General features: G+C 34.9%; 4 protein-coding genes across 4 annotated transcripts; 2 read left to right on the top strand and 2 right to left on the bottom strand.

Annotated features, from left to right (window-relative positions):
- Window positions 1-4191: 4191 nt before the first annotated feature.
- Window positions 4192-4638, bottom strand: LOC114746811 (PLAT domain-containing protein 3-like). Its single transcript, XM_028935092.1, has one exon. It carries the CDS (start codon window positions 4636-4638, stop codon window positions 4192-4194), a length of 447 nt encoding a protein of 148 aa, XP_028790925.1.
- A 2784-nt stretch (window positions 4639-7422) lies between these two features.
- Window positions 7423-9303, bottom strand: LOC114746810 (uncharacterized). The gene has a single exon (XM_028935091.1). It carries the CDS (start codon window positions 9301-9303, stop codon window positions 7423-7425), a length of 1881 nt encoding a protein of 626 aa, XP_028790924.1.
- Window positions 9304-19209: 9906 nt separating this feature from the next.
- On the top strand, window positions 19210-19698 carry LOC114746809 (PLAT domain-containing protein 3-like). The gene has a single exon (XM_028935090.1). It carries the CDS (start codon window positions 19210-19212, stop codon window positions 19696-19698), a length of 489 nt encoding a protein of 162 aa, XP_028790923.1.
- Window positions 19699-24344: 4646 nt separating this feature from the next.
- Window positions 24345-24914, top strand: LOC114746808 (PLAT domain-containing protein 3-like). Its single transcript, XM_028935089.1, has 2 exons — window positions 24345-24422; window positions 24513-24914. Exons 1-2 carry the CDS (start codon window positions 24345-24347, stop codon window positions 24912-24914), a joined length of 480 nt encoding a protein of 159 aa, XP_028790922.1.
- The last annotated feature ends 3028 nt before the right edge of the window (window positions 24915-27942 follow it).

Below are 27942 nucleotides of genomic sequence, written 5' to 3'. Positions count from 1 at the left end.
CATTCTTGACCAAGACTTTTTATTCCTCCCATGCTTATTTATTATAATTAGATTTTTCTCTCCTTGTCACATGGAGTCTTAAGTGCTTATTTGAATTAGCCTATTTTAATTTATTTTTTTGAAGAAATATTTATAGATTTCTGAATAAAAATATTGAACACTTCAAACTAAGCTTAAAGAAATTTCGGAACATGAAAAAAATCTATAAAATCTTTTTATACTTCTATAATGTAAAATTTATAAGGAGACGCGAGCTATACTTTTTAATTATGAAAAATGATGAAAAAGTGATGCTTCTGTTAATTTTCATGATTAATGATAACCATGGTGAAGTTAAACAGATAAGCATGAAGGACTTGAAAAGTCTTCTCTAGAAAACAAAACTTGAATAAAGAGTTAACGCGTATTGCTCACAAATTATTTTATGGGACAGAATATCAACTCGTTCTCCAGTGTCATGGAAAATTTTCAAAGAAGCCAAATATATTGACGGCAAAAAGTGGGCTATTAGTTACTGCTTTTGAAAAACTTGTCACACAAAAAATTAATCTGCACTTACTGGGATCTTCCCTTAGAAAAATGAAGTTTGTTTCCATGGTTGCTATGAGTGAAGCGCACGTACTATGAAGTTAATTGAAACTCGAAAGGTAATTTTCCTTTAAAGTAATACGCTTGGCTTCTTTGAATTTTCCAAAAGACAGTGTGAGGAACCCACCTTTGAGATTTGTGTATTTAGGTGCATTGACTCCTATTCATACTTAGTCCAAAAAAACTAAATATCGCAAAATCCGGGAAGGGTTCTAGCTGTGAGTTTCTAGCGGTTAGGTTATAACCGCTAGAAAGCTACGGACCCCATAGTCTTTATGGTCAAAGCGATGCTAATTTCTAGCGGTTGTTCTTGAAACCGCTAGAAATGCTTAAATTTCTAGTGGTTTTTTTTGAACCGCTAGAAATGTTCCGCTGCTAACTAACCATTTTCTTGTAGTGAGAGAGGATAATTTCTCCTCCCCCCCAAGACAACAAAAAAAACAAAATATGAAGGCATTGGATGTATAATTTCTGTTGACTTCTATGTTTCTATAAAATAAAATAAAAAATCGTTACTTGAAACTTCGAATTGTTTGAGTTTTCTTGTGTATATGTACTGAGTTAGAGAGTTTTGTTTTTTGTCCAAAAAAAGGCCTTCAATTGATGAATTCTCTATCACGTAGTAATTTTTAAGCTTTGATTATCATGGATTTTTGTTTATTCTGAAATAGTAATTTTTTTAAAAAAATTTTATATTGAGAAAATTGCTTACCACATTTTTAATGCCAAAAAAAGTTGGGTTTGATTGTGACAATTTTTAAAAAAGATAAAATTTCACATTTCTCTTAAAGAGTTTACTCTTCATTATGATTCATGAACTCATTTAATTTTTTTTAAAACCGAAATAAACTCATTTAGTTCAATTAATCTAGTTACTATAGACCCATATATGAATTATACTACGTACGTGGATGTATAACCGACATAAAAACCTCAAAAACTACGTTGCTGGATTGTACATTCCTTGTGTAACTGATGTTAAAATCGTATTTTGACCAATGTTAATTAACGGACTTCTCTATTGTGGTGGAACTCAGGAACATCGTGAATGAAGATAGAGGATAACGGAATAAAGCCTTTCCAAATCTTTAGATTTTATTAAATATTGTTTTCTCAAATTATTTTTAATACTTTATTAATCGATTGTACAAACACCCAGTCTAAAACATATATTATAGACGTATATCATTAGGACCAGGTTTACAAATATATTTTCAATATTATTTATAGACGTATATCATTAGGACCAGGGTTGCAAATATATTTTCAATCTTATTTTCCCCCCAATATTTTTACAATTTTTTAGACTTGGTATAAGAGAATTGGTCTAAAAAATATATCCTTTACACCTTATATATAAAGAATTGATCTTAAAAAGTCATTTAATATTTATAAAAATGTCACCAGTCATACTTTCTAAACATTATCTTGTAGAGTTAAAATATAAATTTGCCCCCAAAAGTTTTTATTTAGGAGAGCGGGGCCTCTCGAAGTTGTTTTGGGTGCAAATTTGCTTTAAAAATTTAAAATTATAGTAATGTTATCTCTTACTGTTAAAAATGTCAACAGACAACGTTAGTTTTTAAATGGTACCTGATAATATTATTATGATTTTAAATTTTCAGTGCAAATATACACTCAACAAAACTGCTGGGTATCTAGTGCTTTTTAAGTAAAAAGTTTCGTAGCAACGAGAATTGGGCTCCTACAAAAGGAACAGATGAGAGAAGAGCCTGTGGATCATCCGTCATCACAGAAAACCATGATTTGTCGTTCCGCATGCCGCATGTGGAGCTACCTTTCCATTTCTGTTTGTGTTCTCTAAAAACGAATTATAACAAACTGTTCGGTTTCGGACAATGGCGGCTGAAAGTGACTGCAATTACAGGGCCAGCCTGCTGGCGACAAAGGCTTGATCCCCAGAAATATTCTTAGCTTCGTCCTCATTTTTATCCACTTCACCATCCACCTTCATCCCTGTTATTATTAGGTTTCATCAGCTCTTGCAAAGCTAAGCTCAAGAGTTAGCAATGAGGATAAAGGTGTAGTTTGATCTCTGATTTTATTACTTCCTATCCTTAATATAAGAGTCTGTTGATTTATTAGAGTAGATTGAGAAAATTAGTTAGTTTAGTTATTTATAATAAATAGGTGTTTTTTTTAAAATATCCTTGCTAAATCATATGTATTAACTAGAGCAATCATTTAATAAAATCTTTAACATATACAACTACTACAAAAACTATCTTAAAAATTAATAAATGAATATAAGAGACAAAATAGATTGAGTTTTATATTTAACATCAAATTGAAAGTCAAACTAGCTCTTATATTGATGATTGGATATAGTATTTTTCATATGCAATTTTATTATAATCTTTGGGTGCAATTTTACCCTTCATGAGCAAAATTGCAAAAAAAAAAAAAAGTCATGAGTAAAATTACACCATTAAAAAAATTAGAAGTAAAATTATACTTGAAAAATAAGATTATAGATAAAATTGCATATTTACCTCTTGCATAACCAAACTTCTTTTTTCTCAATTTCTCAAGGTATCCTCACCGCTCGATGAAAATCAACTCTAAAGATCCATGCCTCCTGCCAATAAGTCTTTATACTTCGTTTGTATATAGGAGAAGAGAAAATTGTAGGAAAAAAATGTTATCACCCTTCATATTTGTTTGAATGGTTGAGAGAAAACGAGAAAAAAGAAAATAAATAAATATATAAATAAATAAATTGTCATTTTATGTAAAAATATATCATGTCTATAAAATCAAATTAAGTGTCAAAATGAAAAAAATCATACTAACATTAGCATCATCAAATAATATAAAAATAAATTATTTAATAAAGATATATTTTCATGTTACTATATTTTAATACCAAACAATTTAAAGAAAAAGGGTTATTGGTGGAAATTTTACGTGGATAGATCAATTCTTCAGCAAGAGAGTGGACCTTGAGAAAGATTATGCCCATTTGATTAGAAGTCCAAATAAACGAGAGGGTTTATGGTAGGAGAGAGAAGGAGAAGACGCACTAGAGGTCCTGTTAGTATTTTTTAGCGGAAGTTTAACGGGAGGACCAATGGATTTAACGATAGAAAGTTAAAGCATCTGGTAAAAAAAAGAAAAAAAAGAAAAAGAAACAGCTTAGGGACCTATTTCAAAAGTGAGTAAAACTATAAGGACTCTCAAATTAATTTTTCCTTAAAACAAAAACGCTGTCCTTTTATCCTTTTTATTCTTCAATTTTTCGGTTTCCTAAAACAAAACAAACTAGTAATAATGAAACTTGAAAACGAAGAGTTTATGTGAGACACGACGGCAAACAAAGAGTTTATGTGAGACACGAGGGCCAAGGTATAAAATTATAGTAAACATAGTAGTATATTATTACGCAACACACAACGCAACGCAGTTCCACATCAAAAGCCAGATACATACTGCGACCTCAGGGCCTATTTATTATTTATAAATTACAAATAAGCCCAGAGAGAGGTAGCAATTATTAATATTAAGACGAGACGCATGTGACAAACAAACATTACATAACACACAACAACGCAACGTAACACACCAGCAAAAGCCAGATATCTGTTACTCTTGCTCGCTCACACAGACAAGAGAGTGGGGATCTAGACGATAGACGCTGAAGCATGAGTCGACGGTGGCAGAGAGCGAATAGGGCGATTCGTCTTTTGCCAGCCACCGGTTCACCGGGAACGATATCTCCTTAGATACGTCGCCACTGACGGTGACTTCCACGTAATCCAAGTACCACCCTAGCTTGTGCCCTGCGTCGTTGGAGGTGACGTTGATGGCGCAAACATTGAGGCAGTTGCTAGTGCCCTTGAAGACGTCAAGGTTGCCCCTCTCGAAGTAGTCCTGACCGGGTCCCATTAAGCCCCACTCGTCGAGGTCGGCAATGGTAAAACTATTGCCGGAAAGGGACTTTAACTTGAGGCTAATGGTGGAGTCCGTTCCTCCATGATCGACATTTCCTGTCTTAACTCTCACAACGTACTGGCACCGCTCCTCCTGCATGCATGCACATGAACAAAAGGACACGAAAAACTAAGTAGAAGGAAAAGCTTACGGTAATAATAATGGATCTACAAAAGAGAAAAAGGGCGATTACTTACTGATGTAGAACAAGAAAGGATTGGAAGGGATCAGAAGTTAGAGAAGAGGAAGAAGAGAGGAGAAGCAGAGAAGCAGGGAGAATGAGAGAAAAACTGATCGATAAATTCTAAATGCCAAGTCTGATTACAAATTGAAACCCTAAACTATAAATAAAAGAAAGAAATAAAACAAATAAAATGAGGGGAGTGGGAAAGTGGGGTGAGTGGAGTAACTACCCACGATCTAAATACAGAAATAATTAACAAAATAAATAATAATAAAAATAATTAATTAGTTAAATTAAATCTGTATCATTTCTCCCTGGGTTGGAAGAACTCACCACTGGAGAGTTGGACAGCTAGAAGTCATCAAGGAAGGCGGGGTCTATACGACGGAATTCGTCCTCGATGAGCCACGTGGCGTCTGCATCATTGTAGCCTTTCCAACGAACGAGGTAACGACTGATGGGACCTGCTGGAGTGGATATCGTCTGCTCATCCATCACGGCGTCAATGGCTTGGGCGGGTGGCGCAACCTTAGGCAACGGTGGAGTTAGGGCTTGGTGGGTCGGGGTACCTGTAGCATCATCAAAAAACAAAAGGGGGGGCTCGAAAGTGCCCCGATAAGGAACAAGATCCTCAATATTAAATACTGGACTGATAGCCATAGGTGGAGGTAACTCTAATAAATATGCATTAGGCCCTAACTTCTTGGAAATGTAAAACGGGCTAGAGGCACGGGCATGCAGCTTCTTGTAAGGCCTCTTTGGGAAACGCTCAGGCCGTATGCGAGCCATGACAAGGTCGCCAACATTGAACGCCTAGTGACGTCGATGGACATCGGCAGCTATCTTATACCTGTCATTATTTAAAGTTAACTTACGCCTAACCTCAGCATGAATATCGTGAAGGCGATGTGCAAAGGTCTCGACAGACTCAGAAGGGCGAGCAGACAGGGGAAGGGGAACAAGGTCAATAGGCTGCTTTGGGTTGTAACCCTGAACAATTTGGAATGGGCTTTTGCCAGTGGATCTATTGACCGAGTTATTGTAAGCAAATTCAGCTATAGGCAAGACTAAATCCCAGTTACCAGGCTTATCACCAACTAAACTACGGAGCAGGTCACCTAAGCTACGGTTAGTTACTTCAGTCTGTCCGTCAGTCTGAGGGTGGAAAGCAGACGAGAACTTCAATTGTGTCCCGAAGAGCTTCCAAAGGGTCTTCCAGAAATAGCTGACAAACTTGACATCCTTATCAGAGACAATTGTAGTAGGCAAACCGTGAAGACGCACAACCTCTCGAAAGAAAAGCTTTGCCAGATGTGAAGCATCGGTAGTCCTACTGCACGGAATGAAATGTGCCATCTTTGAGAATCTATCAACCACAACTAAGACAGAGTCGTGCCCTCTCACTGTCTTAGGCAACCCAAGCACGAAATCCATGCTAATGTCCTTCCAAGGTGCCTCAGGAATAGGAAGAGGCGTGTATAATCCATTATTCCTCTTCTTTGCCTTGGCCGTATGGCACGTATGACACTGGGAAAGGATTCGAGCAACATCACGCTTAAGGGAAGGCCAATAGAACCTATCTTCAACTAGGGCTGTAGTCTTATGAACACCGAAGTGTCTGCTAATCCTCAGCATGCAATTCCCAAAAAGAAAATCGCGTAGTGACGTGCGGGAATGCACAATCTCGACCCACGGAACAGGTAGCCATCATCGATAAGAAAATCCACATGATCGTGGCGGTTGCCATCTTTAACCTCGTTATAAATGATACCAAAGTCAGGACACGAGGTGTACTCATCCTTGAGCTTATCAAAGCCCACGACACTAACCGTCAGAGTGTTGAGAACGTGGATTCTTCGACTAAGAGTGTCAGCTACTTTGTTCTCTACCCCTGGGCGGTGCTTGACCACGAAGGTAAACTCCTGAATGAATTCGCTCCACTTGGCATGTTTGGCATTCAAATGCTGTTGGGAGCTAAGGAACTTGAGAGACTGGTGGTCTGAGTATATGACAAACTGTTGGGGAAGGAGGTAGTACTTCCAATGCTCCAAAGAGCGAACAATGGCGTAGAACTCTTTGTCATACGTGGAGTACTTTTGCTTGGCCTCATTGAGCTTCTCACTGAAGTAGGCGACAGGGTGGCCTTCTTGGCTGAGAACGCCTCCAATCCCAACCCCAGATGCGTCGCAAGCAAATTCAAAGCACTTGTTGAAATCAGGTAAAGCCAGGACGGGAGCACTCGAGAGTTTCTTCTAATAGTGCTGAAAGCTGTGGAGGCCGTGGGAGTCCAGTTGAACTTATCCTTCTTCAGGCAGTCAGTAATTGAGACATAAGTGTGCTGAAGTCTCTGATGAAACGTCGATAGAAGGATGCAAGCCCATGGAAGCTATGCTTCCTGCAGTGTCTGCGGTTCTGGCCAATCTTGAATAGCTCCGACTTTTGCAGGGTCTGCAGATAAGCCTTGTTCCGAGACAATGAATCCAAGAAACATAACTTGATTCTGTAGGAAGGAGCACTTTGGTAGGTTGAGATAAAACTTCTCCTTCCGAAGGGTCAGAAGCACTTGTCTAAGGTGGTGCAAGTGGTCGTCTCTGGACTTACTAAAAACCAGAATGTCATCAAAGTAGACAACCACGAACTTTCCTAGATAGGACTGCAGCATATGTGTCATTACTCGCATGAATGTGCTGGGGCGTTTGTTAAGCCAAATGGCATAACGAGCCACTCGTATAGTCCATCTTGCATTTTAAACACAGTTTTCCACTCATCTCCTGGTTGATTCGAATCTGATGGTAACCACTGTGAAGATCGAGCTTGGAGAACCATTTAGATCCAGATACTAAATTAAGCATGTCCTCTAACCTAGGGATCGGGAACTTGTACTTAACAGTTATCTTGTTGATGGCTCGACTATCAACACACATTCTCCACGAGCCGTCTTTCTTCGGAGTCAGAAGGGCAGGGACAGTACAAGGACTGAGGCTATGCTGGATATAGCCCTTCTCAAACAAGCCATTAACCTGACGATTGAGCTCTTCCCGATCTTTAGGGTTCATCCTATAGTGTGAAAGGTTGGGGAGCTGTGATCCTGGAACCAAATCGATCGCGTGCTGGATGTTCCTCATGGGTGGCAAGTCAGGAGGTAACTCCTCAAGTGCAACATCTTTAAACTCATCCAAGAGTTGGGTCACTTCTGTTGGAAGGCTGTCAGGTGTTGGTGTAGGAGGAGAGAGGACTTTGGAAACAACAGCAAGGATGACATCAACCTCTCTACTTTCTTCGATGAACTGCTTCTCCGTAAGGAGGTGAAGGTTGATAGGCTTAGAGGTGGATTCTTTCATGGCGGCTGGACCCTTTGCTTTAGGCTCAGGCTTCGCAGGACGAAGTAAGATGGTCTTGCCCTCATGCTTGAAGATGTGGTTGTTTGCTCGGCCCTGGATAGTGACATCATGGTCATATAGCCACGGGCATCCTAAAAGAATGTGAGACACATCCATAGGGATCACGACACACAAAACATCTTCCTTGTAGTCGCCCAAATGGAGTGGGACACGACATTGCTGAGTGATAAGCAATGAAGTGTTGTCGACCCACGCAACTTTGAAAGGCTTAGCAATGTGCTTTGTCTTAAGTCCAAGACGAGCAACACCTTGACTAGAGATCACGTTCCTTTCACTTCCACTATCAATAACCAACTTGCATGACTTATCACCGCACTTCACGAAGGTGTGGAAGATGTTGTTCCGTTTCCATGAGTTATCTAGCGTTGGGACAGTCAGGAGGCATCGCATCACTCCAAGATGACCTGATGGCATGTCATCACAATTAATTTCTTCGTCCACATTAGAAGGAATATCGACAGGGTCAATGACGACATTTGGCTCACTCTCGAGTAGTGCATCATCTTGAGATTCGATAAGCAACGCACGTTGCGGGCACTTTGAAGCGATATGTCCCTTAGAGTGACACTTGAAACACTCTATTGATGAGCTACCTGTGTGAGCGTTTGAGGTTGATGACTCTCTTGGTCTAGAAGCGCTTGGCCCTGAAAGTTGTTGACTTACCCGTTGATTGGCCGAAACAGCAGAGCTACGTGTTGGACGAGACTCTAATCCAGAGAAGCTGGGACGCCTGAAGGAGGGATACTTAGGTAGGAAGTCAATGTCGATAGCCTTATGATATGCTTCCTCTAAAGTGTAAGGACGGTTTACTCTGAGCTCCCTCTGTATGTCATCCCTAAGGCCGCTGATGAACCTCTCAATAACCACAAAACTCGGCTCATTTAAGTCATTGTGAATTAGAAGGTCATCGTATCGAGAGACGTAGTCGGCTGCCGATGAGGTTCCCTGCTTGAGGCTGTTCAATTGGTTGAAAAGCGTGCTTAAGTGACTGACCGGCACGTACTTTTCCTTAAGCTTCAACTTCATCTCCTCCCAAGTAGTGATAGGAGGTTGCCCTAAGCGTTCAAGGTTCACTTGGACGTACTGCCAATACTTCTTTACAGATCCTACGAGCTTCATCTTGGTAAAACGAACATGTTGTATGTCACTCATATTGTACCACTCGAAGTAGTCGTCCATGGTGGTTAACCAATCGAGGAAGGCATTCGCGTCTAAACGTCCATCAAAGTCAAGTGCCTCAACTTTAACCCTCTTCGTTGCATCATCACTGTAGTCTTGCCGAGGGGTGTCTCAGTATCGTTTGGGTGGCGACGGGTCTCATCCATACCTAGGGCACGTGGTGTATCCTCCATAGGCTCGTCGGTTCGTAACATGGGATTCGTAGCGAGCCTCTATCCCTTGCTCATCCCATGGGTTGTCCTCTTCCTCGAACTGTGGGGGAAGGGTCTCAACGTGTAGCGGTTTAGTCTGCGAGTTACGCGAACCTATAGACAATTAGGAGCCTCTAGTGTGAGATGGTCCAATGGTGTTGGGCTTAAGGTGTGCTTGATTGGTCTCAGGGACATTTCCAAGAATCCCTTTTGCGCCCTTATTAAAGACCTGCTTATTAATCCTTAGGAGAGAATCCCTAATCTCCTGCTGGGAGGTCCTAAGCTCTTGATTAGCTACCTCAAGCTCCTAAGAAGTGGTTCTAAGCTCCTGACACTGGGAGTTATATTCTTGCTTAATCTCAACCAAAGAGTCCTTAAGGCATTTGGTAAGTTCATTCAGTTTTAGTTCAAAAGTCTGAAGTCTCTGGTCCATTTGGGATTGAAGGGAGCTAACACGAGGTTCTAAAGATTGAAGTGTTTGGTCTAAGGTGTCTTGTCTATTTTCAATATCACGAATAGCCATGCAATAGATAGACGAAAGCTAACAACAAATAATAAAGCAAGTAAAGAGCTACTAATAAAATGAATATAAATTCTCTCTCTCTCTCTCTCTTTTTTTTGCCTTCTTTTTCTTTCTCATCTTTTTTTTTCCTTTCTCTTTTCTTTTTTTTTAATAACAATAATATAACCAAATTAAACAAATGGAAATGCTAATACAGTAAATAATAATCAATAGAATGGCAAAAGCAAAATAGTAACCTCCAGTATGTCAGACTAGTCACAGTAAGTTAAAGAGAGGGTCAATTGTGCCTTATCAACGCACTTAAAGAGACCAGAAAATTACCCCAAAGTGTCTAAATGATTATGTGGCTGAAGTGAAAATTTTGACAAAATATGGGTCCTGAAGTGTAAGTTCCTCGAACGAATTGGGTCATACTGCAAAATTTCAAAATATGGGGCGAATTTGAAATTTTCTGGAAAATGTGGGTCAAAATGTGTAATTTTCGCTAAAACTGAATCTGGAACTGCAGAACCACAGAGGTGCGTGGATCTCACACGCAGACACTTCTTCCAGCCCACGGAGGCTCGTCGATAGTTCGTTGGCCGTGAAACTCCGGTGTGTGACCGTGTTCCGCCCTACGGTTCGAACGGCGGTGGTTTTGCGGCAATCGGAGGTCGGACGAGAGAGTTATGAGCCTTCAAAGTGACGGTGACGGTGATCTTGTGCAGTGGACTTTTTCCGGCAGTAACTCACCGTGAAACTGAGTGATCTGGACGGTTATTGGCCGAAGAAGATGATAACGGTGGTGGCACGATGAGAGGAGGCCTGGGAGTGAATGGACAGAGGCGATTGTGCAGCAAAAACTAGAGTGACGGCACTGATGGAGCTTTTGAACTTAAAGGCATGTTTGGATGGTTTGGATTGACAGAAATTGAACACAGGGAAGCACAATCTGGCTCTGATGCCAAAATTGATGTAGAACAAGAAAGGATTGTAAGGGATGAGAAGTTAGAGAAGAGAAAGAAGAAGAGAGGAGAAGCAGAGAAGCAGGGAGAACGGGAGAAAAACTGATCAATAAATTCTAAATGCCAAGTCTGATTACAAACTGAAACCCTAAACTATAAATAAAAGAAATAAATAAAATAAATAAAAGAAATAAAATGAGGGGAGTGGGAAAGTGGGGTGAGTGGAGTAACTACCCATGATCTAAATACAGAAATAATTAACAAAATAAACAATAATAAAAATAATTAATTAGTTAAATTAAATCGGCATCACTTACAGTGGTGGCCATTGCAGCAGTGAAGCTTATGAGTGAGACTAGAAATACAACGCAAGACAGTGCAATAACTCTGAGAGCCATTTGTTTACTTAGTTTTGTGTGACGCTAGTTATTTTACAGATCGATGATGCCGAAACAGCCTATTGGCATGCCTTTATATAGGGCCGCATGTGTGATCCCACAGGAACAGGGCCCAAATGGAGGTCTGTCGGTGAGGGCCGATGTCAAGTACACGTGTCTGGCCAAGCAAGAAGGAGCCCGAGGGTGAGGGAGAAAGCGTGCAGGGTGTGCGAATAGGAGGAAAATGCTACAATATAATATCTTAAGCACCGAGCAAATCAAATCAGCATCAATTTTTTATGCATACCTACGCAAAAATGCAACAGTGAGAAACATAACTACGCAAGTGGACCATGTTCTGTGTAATAATTTTGTCATTAGATGTAGATAGATGATGGGATATGACTTAAAGAATAATTAGGGTTTAATGAAATATCTAGGATTATACATTACGGATTTGAATATATTCATTCATCAGAATAAGGATTTATTTAATTATTCATTTTTTTTAAATATTTGTATTATCTCAATAAAAGAGGATATCTTAGAATTATCTTTGTTCTTTTCACCTATAAGACTTAGTATGTGATTTAGATTTGAATTTGAATTTAAATAATTATATATTATTCCCTAAGATCTATAAATAAAACTAGTGTTTTTAGTAGTATATTTTGCTTGTGATTTAATTGAATAAAGAACTCCTGCATCCCTCCCTCTTTTCCGCCCCTTTCCATTTCACATCAATCAGCCTGGTTCCCACTTCACTCTGTCTGCCGCTAAGCCTTTTTGAGATGGCCAAACATACAGTAACTCTAAAAAGCTATAGGATTATTTTGAACCTCCGTATGTATTAACTCTTAATTCCTCCTCTTATTTTGTGATTAATGATGTATATTTGTTTATTTTATCTCTTGCTTAATGCTTCTAAGTGCTTGATCACCATTTAGATGTTTTATTTATTTGATTGATGCTTAAGACAGCTAGCTTGAGTGTAGAATTTGGGTAAAATTGTGTAAGAACTTGAAGTTAGCATATTGAATGGATGGTTTTGTTGGTAAGATAAAGATATACTTGCTAACCTTGCATAGTCAACTTAGAATTGGAGCTTCAAATTGGGCTTTATTAATTATAACAAGAGATTGAGCAATTAATAGAATTCAACACTTGTTCTTGACTTGAGAAAACTTTTACAAGTATATTTGAATCCTAGACTAACAGATATTCTCATTAAAAGCTGTGACGAGGGGAGGTAAATTGTATGTTAATAAATACAAAGGGAATAAATAATCCTATTTTCTATTTTATCCTTGAAGTCCAAGAATCATTTGTTTATATTAATTTTTAATTTTAAAAATAGTTTTCTTTCACTTTTGGCATCTTTGTATCATTCAAATTAGTCAAAAGTGTAATAAATAATGCTTGACCGGTCTTGGAATCAAATCTTTGTAGGAATAATGCTTTACTTATCACTTTATTACTCATGACAACCCAGCATTTGCGGTGCAAACAACATATGAGATTAAATATGTCTGTAAATATATAAAAAAGTATTCATCACGTCTGACGCCTATTAATAAGAACATAAGAAACATTGTAAAAACAAAACAAAAGAAAAGAAAAGGAAGAATCTCCTTCGCCTTTTTTCAGCGGAGAAAAGAAGGCTAACTTATTATTCATTTGTCGGTTGTTGTGACCTCAAAATGCGTGAAGGTTTTTCAAACAGCGCCAGTGATCATAGATAATCACGATTAGTCTCGTCCTCTGCCACGCGTTCCGCCTGGAGCTATTTTTTTTTAATTTTATTTTATGTTCTTTTTTTTTGGGCTATGCATAGGTACATATCCTCCTATTTACGGCAATCATATGCGAGATATTGTCGGGTATTAAATATGAGCATCTCCTAATAGAGATTTAAATATTGGTTCACCACGTTGTGAGAGATATATGTTCTCTAAAAATGAATTAAAAAAACTGGTCGTGTTTGGTTATTAGTCACGGCTTTTGACGAACTTTTCTGTTCATGTTTGGTTATTAGTCTCGCACAAAATTCATATACACTTGCAATACTGAGGTCTAATTCCCTTACAGTAGTGAAGTTTGTTTAATTTCCGTGCTGTAAGTAAAGCCAGAGCCTTGTTTGCTAAGAAAACATATTCATTCTTTTGCTATAATATTTGCTATATTTTGTCTAATTTTTTTCTTTTTATTTTTCAATTTTTGTAATATCCTTAAAACAAAGCAAAGCTAATGATGCAAATTGCAAACCAAAAAAGAAAGTCTATCTATGAGACTCCAAGATATGAAATTATTCCGAAAATGATTCATGAGAATGTGATTTATTTCATAGATATCGTTTTTAATGCCAGTTCTGTCATACGCATTAAAAAACTAAGCATTTAGCCGGCAGAGGGATTAGTTGGGTCCAAACTAATTTTCATCTTTAATATAATATCTATTTTATAACACAAATTACACCAAAAATAAAAAATACTCGTATAATTTTATATTAAGAACTGCACGTAATACGTAACAATAATCTCAGTTGAAGTTAGCATATACTACCCCCGGTTCTTAATATTAGAATTAATTGAGTAATTTGAATAGATTAAAAAAATTAGTTAAGTTAGCTATTAATAAGTGTTATTTTTCCTAAGATGCCCTTACTAGTCAAGTGTAGTAGCTATAACTTGATAAAACCTTTTAATATGCGCAATCATTACAAGAACTACTTTAAAAAAAGGGGGATAAATAGGATAGACAAAGTAAACTGAAATCTTATATTTAGAATCAAACTGAATGTCAAATTAGTTTTTATATTAAAGACAGGAGGTAGTATATCCTGTTAGAGCAGTTCATAATTATAATAACTATCTCATTGAAACGAGGGCTCATCAGCGTTATTCATTCATGTTTAATAAAATCTAAAGATTTGGAAAGGCTTTATTCCGTTATCCTCTATCTTCATTCACGATGTTCCTGAGTTCCACCACAACAGAGAAGTCCTTTAATTAACATTGGTCGAAATACGATTTTAACATCAGTTACACAAGGAATGTACAATCCAGCAACGTAGTTTTTGAGGTTTTTATGTCGGTTATACATCCACGTACGTAGTATAATTCATATATGGGTCTATAGTAACTAGATTAATTGAACTAAATGAGTTCATTTTGGTTTTAAAAAAAATTAAATGAGTTCATGAATCATAATGAAGAGTAAACTCTTTAAGAGAAATGTGAAATTTTATCTTTTTTAAAAATTGTCACACAATCTAACCCAACTTTTTTTGGCATTAAAAATGTGGTTAGCAATTTTCTCACTTTAAAATTTTTTAAAAGAAATTCTTATTTCAGAATAAACAAAAATCCCTGATAATCAAAGCTTAAAAAATACTACGTGGTAAAGAATTCATCAATTTGGACAAAAAACAAAACTCTCTAACTCAGTAAATATACACAAGAAAACTCAAACAATTCGAAGTTTCAAGTAAGGATTTTTTACTTTATTTTATAGAAACATACAAGTCAACAGAAATTATACATCCAGTGCCTTCATATTTTGTCTTCTTTTTTTTTTTTGTTTGGGGGGTGATTATCCTCTCTTCTCCATTTCGTGCAACTCTTTGTCTTATTTAAGAAAGAAAAATACTTATATCAAATTCATTATATCCATTAGGTCAAGGTTTTTCATAACGTATAACCAAGTGTTCTTAGTTTTTTTTATGTGGGTTTATAATTAAATACCATTAAATGCCAATATTTCAAAAATAATATACATGGTCATTGTGATTGAAAACCTGAAATAATAAATATAAGAAATTTAATGTAAGTATTGTCCTTTAAGAAATATATTTTTTATTTTCAAAATTTCCTTTAATTATCGATTTACTATTTAAATTTTAATTAGGAGCTGTCTGATTTTTCTTATTTTTTGACTTTAATATTTTTCATTCGTTTCATTACTTTTAATATATAATCTTCAATTTTTAAAAAAAGAATTAAAAAATGAAACGTGCACAGAGCAAGTTAAGATTGACATCGATCCCGTGTCATCAACATGTCCACATAATAAAATGAATAGAGTGAAGTTGCTCTTTTTTACTATGAGAGGGAAAATTAACAGTTTCAATCCCATGATATTGCTGTAAATAATGTGTGTGGCTGTGTCAATAGAAGAAGTCTCATATTGCTTAAGATTGGAGACACCCTAGTATATAATAAAATGTGAGATTGAGCTGATTAAAAGGCTAAGAATAAAAGTCTTAAAATCAACCGTTTGAGAATGAATTCAAACTAAAAAAGAAAAACAAAAGACAATTGCATATGAAAAGAAACCAATCACTTACAAGGTTGTGGTTTAGGATTCACTGATCTATAGATAGCTAGTTTCTATGATTTGGCTTGACTTTTTATTCAATTATAGTAACAACTATTCCTAGAGTATCTTAATATTCTTCTGAATTATTAGTCTCTTTTTAATTAGTGCTGAATTTGTTTCCATGATACCGAAACAACTAATTAAACAATAAAACTATAGGTTAAGTCACCATAAATATATAAAACTATCCCTAGCCTAAATATTTTTGTCTATTTCTCTAGATCTAAGTTCTCTCTTCACCTCCTAATCCATCAAGACTACCCATAGATTTGATTTAACTGTGATCAGTGATAAAATCAACATTAAAACAAGAAAAATAGATATAACTAAAAAAACTAAAATGTATTCATAAATAAAAGTCTATAAAAGAGTAAAAACAAAACAAACAAAACAAACTGGTTTTTCCAAAGGGTTATATCCCTAGCTACCCCAACTAGGAATTTTGAAACACACAAAAATTCATAACTATCACCAATCTAAAATCCACAACCATGATAAACAACCACAAAAAATTAAAGAAATTAAGAAAAGACTTTAACCCAGCCTCAATACTCTTAAAATTTCTTGCTCTTAATAGCTCTGAGTTGTGATTCGATGTCTTAGAGTGACCATAAGGCCTATATTTATATCTAAAGTTTTCCTCCTGTTCTGGGACTCTTAAAATGTAAAAATACATATCATACAATCCAATTCACGTTTAAATCATGCCACAGTTGATTTGCTCAGATTTTGCCAGGGAGCATTGCGCTCTAAGCCCCAAATCTTCATTCCAGGCTGTGCCCAACATCTGGCACGAATCTCTTAATTGGTAACCTTTGGGGGGAATCACAACTAGGACCCCATATCTTTTTCCCGGCTCCCACGTGTCTTCCTCTCTTCTTTATCTTTAGAAATAATCACACCTAATAACCCCATCCTTTAAATTATCTTATTTTATTTTATAGTATTTGCAAAATATGAAAGATATGAGAAGATTTTATGAAAATATATCTTTTTATTTCGTTAATTAGACTTAGGAGGAAAATATATAAAATAATTAAATAGATATAAAATATCTAAAAATTCAATCTACTATCATGGAAAATTTTTTATCTATTTAATTATAAAATCTGCACTTATCACACTTTTGACTGCGGAAGTATCTGTAATGAACAAAGCAACACATTTGGAATAAAGAGTACTGCTGGCTATGTTCCTACAGGTATCATTTAATATTTTCTTTTACTACATTCAAATTCATAATGCTTTTTAACTTGACTTTTTTTCATTTTTTCAATTATCATTTATACAACTAATAGAATTAATATCCTTACAATATTCAGAATATGGAATGAGTGCTAAAGTATCAATACAAGGTGACATGTATAGCTTTTGTCTTAGAGATGTTAGCTAAAAGAAGACCCACTGAAGGTATGTTTGAAGATGGTCACAAGCTTCAAACATATGTAAATAATGCATTTCCAAACAAGCTTTTGGAAGTTGTGAACCCAACTATTTAAGAGACTTGTAGGAAAACATGATGCAAATCCCTCCTAATGTTGAGAAATGCTCGCATTCTTTATTAAAGATGGGCCTGACTTGTTCAATGGACTCACACATGAAAGAATAATGTTATTTTATTATGGTGAGTACAACATCGTCTAAATACAATGTTGTTTGGTTGGATTTGATTTGCACTCACTGATTTAATTTACTTATTATATTTTATCTTTTATTTAATTATTGCTGCATCTCATTTTTAGATTTATTGTTGCAGGTAACGGAAGCGTGCCTGATCAATTTCTTTCAAATAATCGAATTATGATTGGGATGAGCCCAGCATTGTCTGCTTAGACATCTTTATTTTTTGCCCGTATGCGATGTGTGCATGCATGCATGTTTTGTGTTCTTGTTGTTTGTAAGTAATTGAGAATTGAGAATTGAGAGCAGAACTTCCTATTTGTTGTTAATCATATATTCAAATATGATTGAAATTAAGTTTACATTTACATGTGGGAAAGATTTTAAGATTAAAATAACGCAAGGACATCAAATTAATGTTGTTAACATATCGTAAAAAATTTTCTCCCTTCAAACTTTGTCAAAAGAAATTACTTTTTTTTTTTAATAAAAAATAAGTTACTACTTCAAAATAAATAAAAATCCATGATAATAAAGCATATGATATTATAGAGAATTCATCAATTGATGGACAATTTTTTTTTAAGAAAGGAACTTTCGAACTCATTACGATTACCAAGGAAAAACATATTTATAATAAAAAGTAGTTGGTCCATCCCACACAATCACACACTTGAATTCTAACACTACTACCCCTTCATATTGTAGGCAAATTTCATGAAAATTTATCATCAAATCGTTATGACGAAGCCCAAATACGTGATACGAGATTTCAAGGGGCCCCAAAATCCCCAGATGAAGCCGAACATCATAAAATACAAAGTGAAAGACTTGGAGTATTCGCAGGTACGTTTTGCAAAAACAAAATTTTTTTTGATGCAGTCTGTTAATTTTGGGGTCGATTTCTTGGGTTCCAGACCTCCAGTTGATGTGATTCAAGACTTGACAAGAAGCTCTATATAAGATTTAACTATAGACTAGTTTCACACTATTCTGAGGCCGGTTGGACAACCTGGGACATCCTAACCTCATTAAAGATGCCATTTTGGGCTAAAGAAGAACTACTTGCACACCAAAACCATTTCAAAGATGTGATGAATTATCATCATCGTAATAGGATCTCCCCTTTCTTCCCTGTTATTGTGGCCTAATGTATGTAACCGGCACCATCTTGTCGCTTCATTATCTTCTGGGGCTCTTTTAAACCATAGGTTGGAAGCATGCTTGTGTCCATGACCTTGGCAAATTAAAGCAGGTTAGATGTGTCTTTGTGGCTGCCGGAGTAAGATGACAAATTAACAGTTTCAGTCCCGTGATATTCTCTTCTTCGCCTTTTCGAGGTTTAATTATTTAGAAAGGGCAGGATAAGACCAATACTGAGCTGATATTTGAACCCATATAATAATACTTTGTGTGTCGTGCGTGCTAAACACGCATGCATGTATAAACTCTTTCTTTACAAAAAAAAAATTATCATTCTTAACAACTCGCTTTCGCACTACACTAGATTGCTGAGGATCCCAAATATGAACGCCCGTAGCTGTCGCCATTATATATTGATTTTTCAAAAGATTGACAAGTACTGAGCTGATATTTACGTTGTTTCAGCAAAAGCGAATAGAAAATGACAGAAAGCTGCAGCAGAAAGGAGAAAGGAGTATCCAATTAAAGAGAAAGGAGAGAGATAGGCGGATATGGTAATCATAACTACTTTTGTTCTTGTTATATTAACTGTAGCATTTTGCATTTCCTCCAACTCCCTCGCACCTTCCACGTTTAACTTCTTCCTTTGGGATCATTACTGTATGTGGCCCTATATAAAGGCATGCAGGAGCATAGGTTGTTTTTAACTTCGTCACAAACTAATTAAACAAATGGCTCTTATTGCTCTCAGAGTTGCATTGTCTTGTCTTGTTTTTCTATCTTGTGTGTGCTCACATGAATGCCTCCCCCCGCCGCCGTGCTACTACCTTGTGAGAGTTAAGACAGGAAATGTACAGGATGCAGGAACCGAGTCCGACATCAGCCTCATGATCAACTCCTCCCATCCCGGCAGATACTTTACCGTCTACAACCTCCAAGGTTGGGGTATAATGGATTCCGGTCACGCCTCCTTCGAGCGGGGCAGCCTCGACATCTTCAGCGGCACAGGCCCTTGCTTCAATGGCGACGTTTGCGCCATCACTTTAATCTCCGACGGGACAGGGCAAGCCCCAGGGTGGTACTTGGAATACGTCGAAATCACCATCTTTGAATGCTACGATGCTACCAAGTTAACATTCCCGGTGAACCAGTGGCTGGCTCAAGGCAAGTCCTATCATCTCCATGCCAACGTCAACTTTATGCTCCCACGACTTCTTTAGTTTGAAGCCCACTCTCTCTTCTGTCTGACCATTCTTCATTTGCAAAATCTTAATATTACTTACCTACGTACCTTTCTGCCTTAATTATAACTTATAAGGGTGAATCATTGTGACGTCCTAGGGAATGAACGTAATTATGGTGATTTTATTATTCCTTTCCTTAAGATCTCATAGCGATTTTCCTTATAAATATAGAGGCGGGTGGTAACATATATCTGGCTTTTGTGGGTTTGTTGCGTGTTACGTGATGTTCGTTATGTGTCTTATTTCAATATTAATAATTATTACCTCTCTTCTGGCTTGTTTATGTAGATAAATAATTAATAGGCCACGAGGTACTAATATATATGTATAGGACTTTAGTTGTGGGTTGTGTTGAGTGTTACATAATGTTTGTCATGTGTCTCCTTTCAGTATTAATAATTATTCCCCTTCGTGGGGCGAAGTTATCCACTTGCTGTGTAGTATTGTTGATATTTGTTTCCATCAATCGAGTGAAATCAAAACATACATTTGGCTTCTTTAAATTTTTCAAAATCCTGACCCTGAAGTGATCTACTCATAATAACAAGGTAAAATTTCACTAAGGGGGGATGTATATATATGACTCAACTGCGAAAAGTCGCAAATCATAATTTGAGTGAGAAAAACAATCAAATAAATATTATACTCTCATAAAAAATATATTTTTCTTAATTTTCTTTTGTGATAAAATAATATTATTTGATAACAGTAAAAATATAACAGATATTATAAATACGACAGATATTATACTAAGAGAATGACTAGGATTCCCAACGTCCAAACAAGACGTTGGCACCTTCATATATAGCATGGCATCACACAAACTTGATTGATTGTCGTAATTAAGTAAAGCCCCCATGAGAAATAGATTTTCGTCTGAGAAAATTCCCAAAAGACTGACTAAGACCCCACCACGAAATTTATGTTTGGCTTCTTCGAAGTTTCCACGACGACATGGAGGACTGAGCTCATATTATACCGTTCAGTATATTAATCTGTGAACTGATTTTAAATATAATACTCCTTCGGTCCTAAATATAAGACCCATTTAACTAATTTGATTAGATTAAGGAAGTTAGGTAAGTTAGTTAATTATAAGAAATATGACACGTTTTTCCTAAAATACCATAATCATCTTTCTTAATACTCCATCTTTTTCTCCTACTTGATTATGGCCGAGGGAGTATCCATAAAGGTAATTTAGAGAAAATTAATAAATATAAGAAATGGGTCTTATATTTAGGACTAAAACTAACTCAATAATTGGGTCCTATATTAAGGACCGAAGGAGTACTCAATATAAGATCAGGTATTTGGCTATTGTCAAGAGTGCTTTCTAAAGACATTTTTTTCACAAATCAAGAAAAAATTCTCCATATATTTACTTTGTATATCATAAAATCACTTTTAAAATTATGGTTTGATTTTTATCATAACACCCCTTACACTACAAATTAAATCTTATATTTAAGACAAGTAATTTTTAAATAACCCGTCCTCCCAAGTCGCATTGACACTAGATTGTTGTGAAACCCAAATATCAACTTGTTCACTTAATAAAATGAATTGGAGGGAAGAGTGAAACTCAGTTATCACCATGCGCGTCGCCCTATGTAAAGTATAAAACATAATTTTATACCATTTCTTTAATAAGGGCAAACGTGAAAAAAAAATTATCAATTTAATTTATTTCTTGATTTGCAAACTTGAAACACAAGTGATTTATAAATAGAAATAGAGTAGTACTCTTAATATTCATGAGTCACTTCCACGTGAAACATATTAATAGCAAAACATGGTATGCCTAGTGCCATGTATACCAAATACAATATCACCGATCGACACTTTTTTTTTTTGGGCTGGTGCAGTCTATTTAATTTTTATATTTAAAAACCAATTTAATGGACGCATGTAATTAAGTTGAGATTTGAGAGTGACGTTTTTATTCCCGCTGCCGTACGAATCGCATCGCATTATGGATATATATTATTTCACTCCGAGTGATATGCTCATAGTCTTGGTGATCATCAACACATTATTACCACTTATGAACTGGTTGGAAACAATTAAACCTAATCTTTAGATGTTACCAACATCCACCAAGCAATTAGTTCCTATCCATTGTGTAAAACAAGAAATACATAACTTCAAAAGAAATAGGAGTGTAAGGAATCTGTTTTTTTAAAAAAAATTATAAATTGTAAATAAGTTACAATAAATCGTCAAAAAGTGTGAATGCAGATTTTTTTTTTAATGACTATCTAATTGGATCAGATTATCCAGGATTGTAAGTGCAAATTGATCAACGAAAGCAAAATATATACTTTCATAACCAAGCCACAAGCTCAAAAAATAATAAATAAACTGTATATAAATAGTCATTTTAGTTTTATACATTATAATGTTGTATTGATTTTTGTCCATCTTGTTATATTGATTTTATAGGCTGGTTTCTTATGCTTCCTAAACTCTTTTGTGTTATAACAAAATCCAAACCCAGCACACTAACCCCTCATTTTGCAAGGTAGTTTTGTTTATTTTTCAAAGACAAGCTCCACTAGTCATTAATATTATAATCCCACCATAGCATATATAACGTTAGAAAAGATGAAAATTTGGGAAGGAGTGCTCGTTCGAAAATTTTATTACCAAGAAGGACATGAATTCAAATACCAGTACTTTCTGTGTATAAAATTCTATGGAATACCGGTGATTTTTATATATAAAAGCATATCAGATCATTTTAACAAATAAAATTTTGAAACAAGAATATTTCACCAAATTTCCTTTAAAAAATATGTCCTCCCTATTTTATTTTAAGAAAATAGGGAAAAAATCTATTTTTGATCATTGCTCTTAAATAAATTGACAATTTTTTTCATTTTTGGTACAAGTACACACTTAGTACTTTAATTTTGTATTAATTTTTATTTTAAATTTTTTTTAATAGTCTATCTTTCAAAATAAAATAAAAGGTCTCCTTATTGTTTGTAGCCTTGTTAATGTTTTGCTGATAAAGTATTCTCCAATACTAACAAAGTGTTGCATGACATATTGATCCACCCCATTTTTTAATGGCAAAAGCAAAAATCCCAGTCCTTTTTATTAAAAAGTATTTTTTTCTCCTAGCAAAACCTAACTCACTTTTTTTTGCGCACTTAAAACTTTCGATATATATAATTTATTTATGTGCTTTCGATTTCTTTTTCACTTATTCATAAGTAATTTTGTTGTTCTTGATTAACATTCATATATTTAATTAATTGTAATTTCTCAAAACTTTGAATAAAAAATTCACTTCAGCCAATTCAAATTTTATCATATCATGAAGATAATATATATGAAGAGTATATTTATAAAAAGGACCTATCAACCATCTCAATATAATTGTTACTGAAACAAAATATGCACCATTATTTTACTTATGTTATTTTCTTTAAGGCCTACTGCAATTATTTTTTTCAATAAAAGAATTATTATACTATTTTTAATAAAGTATCTCTTAGAGGCACCTATCTAATACTCCCCTAAATCTATTTATAGGGTAAAGAGAGAATACATTTTTTGGTCCTATTTATAGGGCCTTGAGAAAAATGTTTTGTATGGATATACAATTTTACCGTTCATTTGTTATCATGTTGACTTTATTTATATGAAATATAATGTGTATTAAATAATAATAAAGTTAAAAAGTTGTTGAATTTAAAATGAGAATTAATAAAATTTAAGGTTTTCTTGGTCTAACTTATAAATAGGACTAGAGGAGTGTAAATTTATTAGGTGATAATTCAATGGTACTCCTCTGGTCCTATTTATAGCACAAAGAGAGAAGATATTTTTTTATCCTATTTATAAGGTACTGAAAGAAATTTTTTATATGACTATACAATTTTATCCTTCATTTATTATTGTGTTGATTTTGGTTTATATGATGTATAATGTACATTAAATAGGAATAAAGTTGAAAAGTTGTTGAATTTTAAATGAAATTTAATAAAGTTTAAGATTTTTCTTAGTCTGTGTGAAACATGTTGAAAGTAACTTATAAATAGGATCGGAGAAATATTATAATTCTCTCTCAAGCTATCAATGCGTCGTCAGTAAATCCAAAATATAAAATATTGAGGCTAATATATACTCCTCTGCTCCTATTTATAGGATAGAGAGAGAAGTTATTTTTTGGTCCTATTTATAGGGCACTAAGAGAAATTTTTTGTATGGATGTATAATTTTACCGCTCATTTATTATTATGCTAACTTTATTTATATAAAATATAATGTATATTAAATAGGGATAAAGTTATAAAGTCATTAAATTTTAAATGAAAATTAATGAAGTTTAAAGTTTTTCTTAGTTTTTGTGAAACGTATTGGAAATGTTTTATAAATAAAATCATAGGAGTATTTTAGAATTTGTATCCCCAAGAGCTGGCAAAAAAAAAAAAAAAGAATTTGTATCCCCAAGAACGTGTCTCACCACATGCAGCATCCTCTATTTAATTCCGACGAATAACAAAGCACAAGTGTGCCTCTCCAACTCAGTTATCACCATTTATGTCACCCTATATAAAGGCATGTAGCTACAGGTTGTTTCAGCATCGATCAGTAAACTAATTAAACAAATGGCTCTCAGATCAGTTGCATTGACTTCTTTTGTCTTCCTTCTCTCACTCATCAGCTTTGCTTCAATGGCCACATCTGTAAGTAATCTCTCTCTCTCTCTCTCTCTCTCTCTCTCTCTGATCCATTATTGTAAGCTTTTGCGTGTTTATATATATGCACGCATGCAGGAGAAATGCACGTACATTGTGAGAGTTAAGACAGGAGATCGCTTCAGTGCGGGAACGGACTCCACCATCAGTCTCAAGTTAAAGTCCTATTCCGGCGAAAGCTTCACCGTCAACAACCTCGAAGAGTGGGGCTTAATGGGACCAGGTCACGAATACTTCGAGCGGGGGAACATCGACGTCTTCAGCGGCCGGAACGCTTGTCTCCGTGTTTGTGCCATAACCGTCAGCTCCAACGGCGAAGGGTTCAAGCCAGGGTGGTATTTGGATTACGTGGAACTCACCATAGTTGGGTCCGGCAAACCTGCCAAGATATCTTTCCCGACGAACCAGTGGCTGGCTCTAGACGAATGGCCCAACCATCTCTACGCTGACGTCGACTTATGCTACCGCCGCAAGCCTTGAGGAAGTAACATATACTCCTTCGGTCCTAAATAAAAGACCCTTTTTGTAGTGTAATTTACACTGCAAAAGAGTTTTATATTTAGAACTAAAGGAATATATATATATATATATCGCTTTTGCTGGTGTGTTGTGTGTTACGTAATGTTTGTAATCTGTCTCATTTTGAGTATTAATAATTATTACTTCTCTCGGCTAATTTATAAGCATAAATGGGCCTTGAGACAGTAATATGTATCTGGCTTTTATTTGCTGGTCTGTTGTGTTTTACGGAATGCTTGTCATGTGTCTCATTTCAATGAATTAAGAGGTAATGCAATGTAATGGAACTCTTTTAAAGGTGCGGACTTTAGCCCTCCTTCTTAAGATGATGGAGTCTTAGGGCCAAGTTATTCAGATAACCTGAATCAATGGAATTAATTCAAATAACCTTTCTCATCAGGATTTGGTCCAGTAAAAAAAAACTAGTTCCTCATAATATGACGAATCAATATTTATATTTCTAGTAGAAAGATACCCACATTTAGTGTCCGATAGTACCCCAAAAAGAATTATCTTCAATAAAAAGATACCTGTATCTAGCAGGAAAAAAATGCAAATAACCTTTACATACCCTTAGGTAACTATAATTCCAAGACGTAGCTTAACCAGATCTAATTAATGTATGTGATGAAACTGAATTTAATTACTCTCTAATATACACTCAATTCAAACTCCCCATATAATGTATGGTGACTGCGTTGGATTAAAAAAAAACATGGTGACGGAGATGCCGGCGGGGCTCGTGGCCGAGAGGAGTTTGGACTGAATCCCTGATCTTCTTCTCCCCAGATCTGCAGATTCTATTCAGCTCCAAAAACGCATCGGTTTAATTCCCTATTTGCTCCTTCTTCGTCATTTAGGTTATTCTTATTAGTCCTTCAATCCCAATAACTATATCTTTAATTATTGTTCTTCTTCTCCTAAGTGTCCTGCACATATAATTTATAGAATAACATAAAATCATGTAATTAGGAGAAAAAATATTTGGAGAAATTATAAAAGTGATTAAATATGTCCATTTAACAGTTAATTCCCAATATCACTCCTTGGGACAATTAATTCTTAATTATTGATGCTCTTAGCTCTATTAAAGTGATAAAAGCTTGAGAGCGTGTGTGTGTATATAGAATAGGGACTTATCAACCCCAATAAATTCTACTACCTCCGATCCTTAATATAAGAACTAGTTGACTAATTTAAGTAAATTAAGAAAACTAGTTAAATTAGTTATTTGTAATAACTAACTATTGTCTTTCTTAAAATATTCTTGCTAATAAAGTATACTGACTAGAACTACTATTATTATAAGGACTGCCTTGAGAAAAAATGAATAAATATAAGAGACAAAGTGAATTGGGGTCTTATATTCAGGATTAAAATAAAAATCAAATAAGTTCTTATATTACGGACTGGAGGGAGCATATGGCGTCTTCAATGATTCCACTGACGTCTACGCACGACAAATTAAAAGGATTATCGTTCTACATCTTGAAAATTTTGAAGGTGACTCCAAAAGTGACGAAACCAACAAAAAACATATATAGCAGAAATCGCACAAAAAATGGGAGACTTTTCCCCCCCTAACTTATCTCTTGAAGTCCATTATAATCAATTCATTTTTATGTATTAAATTTTTTTCAAATTTTTAATTAATGTAAAATAAAAAGTGTTGTTAAATACATTAATTAACCAAAAAATGAGAAAAGAATTTCATATAGAGAAAAGAATTTCCCCTCTTCTCTTTTTCACTCAACTCTATCCTTGTCTTACTTTAAAATAAGGGAAAAAATTATAATTTTTATTGTAAAGTCTTTCCTTTTATTATCGATTTAGTCTTTAAATTATAATCTTTCGGTCCTTAATATAAGATCTATTTAACTAATTTGATTAAACTAAGAAAGTTAGGTAAGTTAGTTAATTATAAGAAATATGACATATTTTTCTTAAAATACCATAATCATCTTCATTAATATCCTCCCTCCCCTACTTGATTATGGTTGAGAGAGTATCTATAAGGATAATTTAGGGAAAAAAATAATAAATATGAGAAATAGATCTTCTATTTAAGATTAAAAATAACTCAATAATTAAGTCCTGTATTAAGAACTGAATAAGTAATTTGGAAGTTGATTCATGGGCTAATGGGTGCGGGGTGGGGGCAGGCATCATTAATAGCCCGTTTAGTTCATGGAATTTTTGGGAATGTAAAGGAATGTAATGCAAAGGAATGTAATGATGATTACAATCAATTTGTTTAGTACAATGCTAAGAATAATAAAATTAAATTTATCATTTATATTTTATTTATATCTAATTAAATACAAATAAAATCAAAATGACAAAAATGCCTTTACCCCATTCTTCGCCTTCCTCCTTCCTCATCTGTCCCAAGTAGCAACCTTTTTATTGAACTTGTTTCAAATAAATAAAATGAAATTGAATATTTGGGTTCTTAGAATTGGTCTAAGAATTTTTTCATTGATTTGGTAACTGGTGTAAAATAGCCTTTTTTTTTAACTAGCTAATTAAATACTCTTTTTACACTAAATGTTATTAGGTGCAATGGACCAATCAGAAATGTAATTTTTATTATTAATGATGTGGTTTATTAGAGTCGGGAGTTCTATCCATTTTAACTCTTTTAATGTCTTGATAGAGGCTAAGAACTTGTAAGCAAAAGGATTTTAAGGGTTTCATTACCAATACTATTTAGTTTATTTTTCAAATTCGTGTACTACTAAGAAATTAGAATAATTCTAAATCAAGATTATGTGATGAAAATAACTCAAGGGAATCATAGTTGCGGCTGAAACAAACGATAGAACGAAATTAAAGGGACAGATCGTGAGAAAATGACTTCTTGAGAAGGAGGAATATAATGATGTATTTTCGTTTCATAGGATAGAGTTTGCAATACAAGCTCTTAAGCATAAAGAAATTAAACAAGTAGATTAGTATGCACCACGAAGAGGCATCATTATTGAAATGA

This window comes from Neltuma alba, unplaced genomic scaffold, assembly GCF_004799145.2.
Source record: "Neltuma alba isolate B1F8T4 unplaced genomic scaffold, ASM479914v2 tig00005117_pilon, whole genome shotgun sequence".
Taxonomy (NCBI): domain Eukaryota; kingdom Viridiplantae; phylum Streptophyta; class Magnoliopsida; order Fabales; family Fabaceae; genus Neltuma; species Neltuma alba.
This window is presented reverse-complemented; position numbering and strand designations above follow the sequence as displayed.

Bases quoted from the DNA above. Each gene is read 5' to 3' on its own strand.
- LOC114746811 (XM_028935092.1), bottom strand. From the start codon at position 4,638: ATGCAGGAGGAGCGGTGCCAGTACGTTGTGAGAGTTAAGACAGGAAAT.
- LOC114746810 (XM_028935091.1), bottom strand. From the start codon at position 9,303: ATGGACGACTACTTCGAGTGGTACAATATGAGTGACATACAACATGTT.
- LOC114746809 (XM_028935090.1), top strand. From the start codon at position 19,210: ATGGCTCTTATTGCTCTCAGAGTTGCATTGTCTTGTCTTGTTTTTCTA.
- LOC114746808 (XM_028935089.1), top strand. From the start codon at position 24,345: ATGGCTCTCAGATCAGTTGCATTGACTTCTTTTGTCTTCCTTCTCTCA. The intron at 24,423-24,512 runs GTAAGTAATCTC...GCACGCATGCAG, and splicing joins TTGCTTCAATGGCCACATCT to GAGAAATGCACGTACATTGT.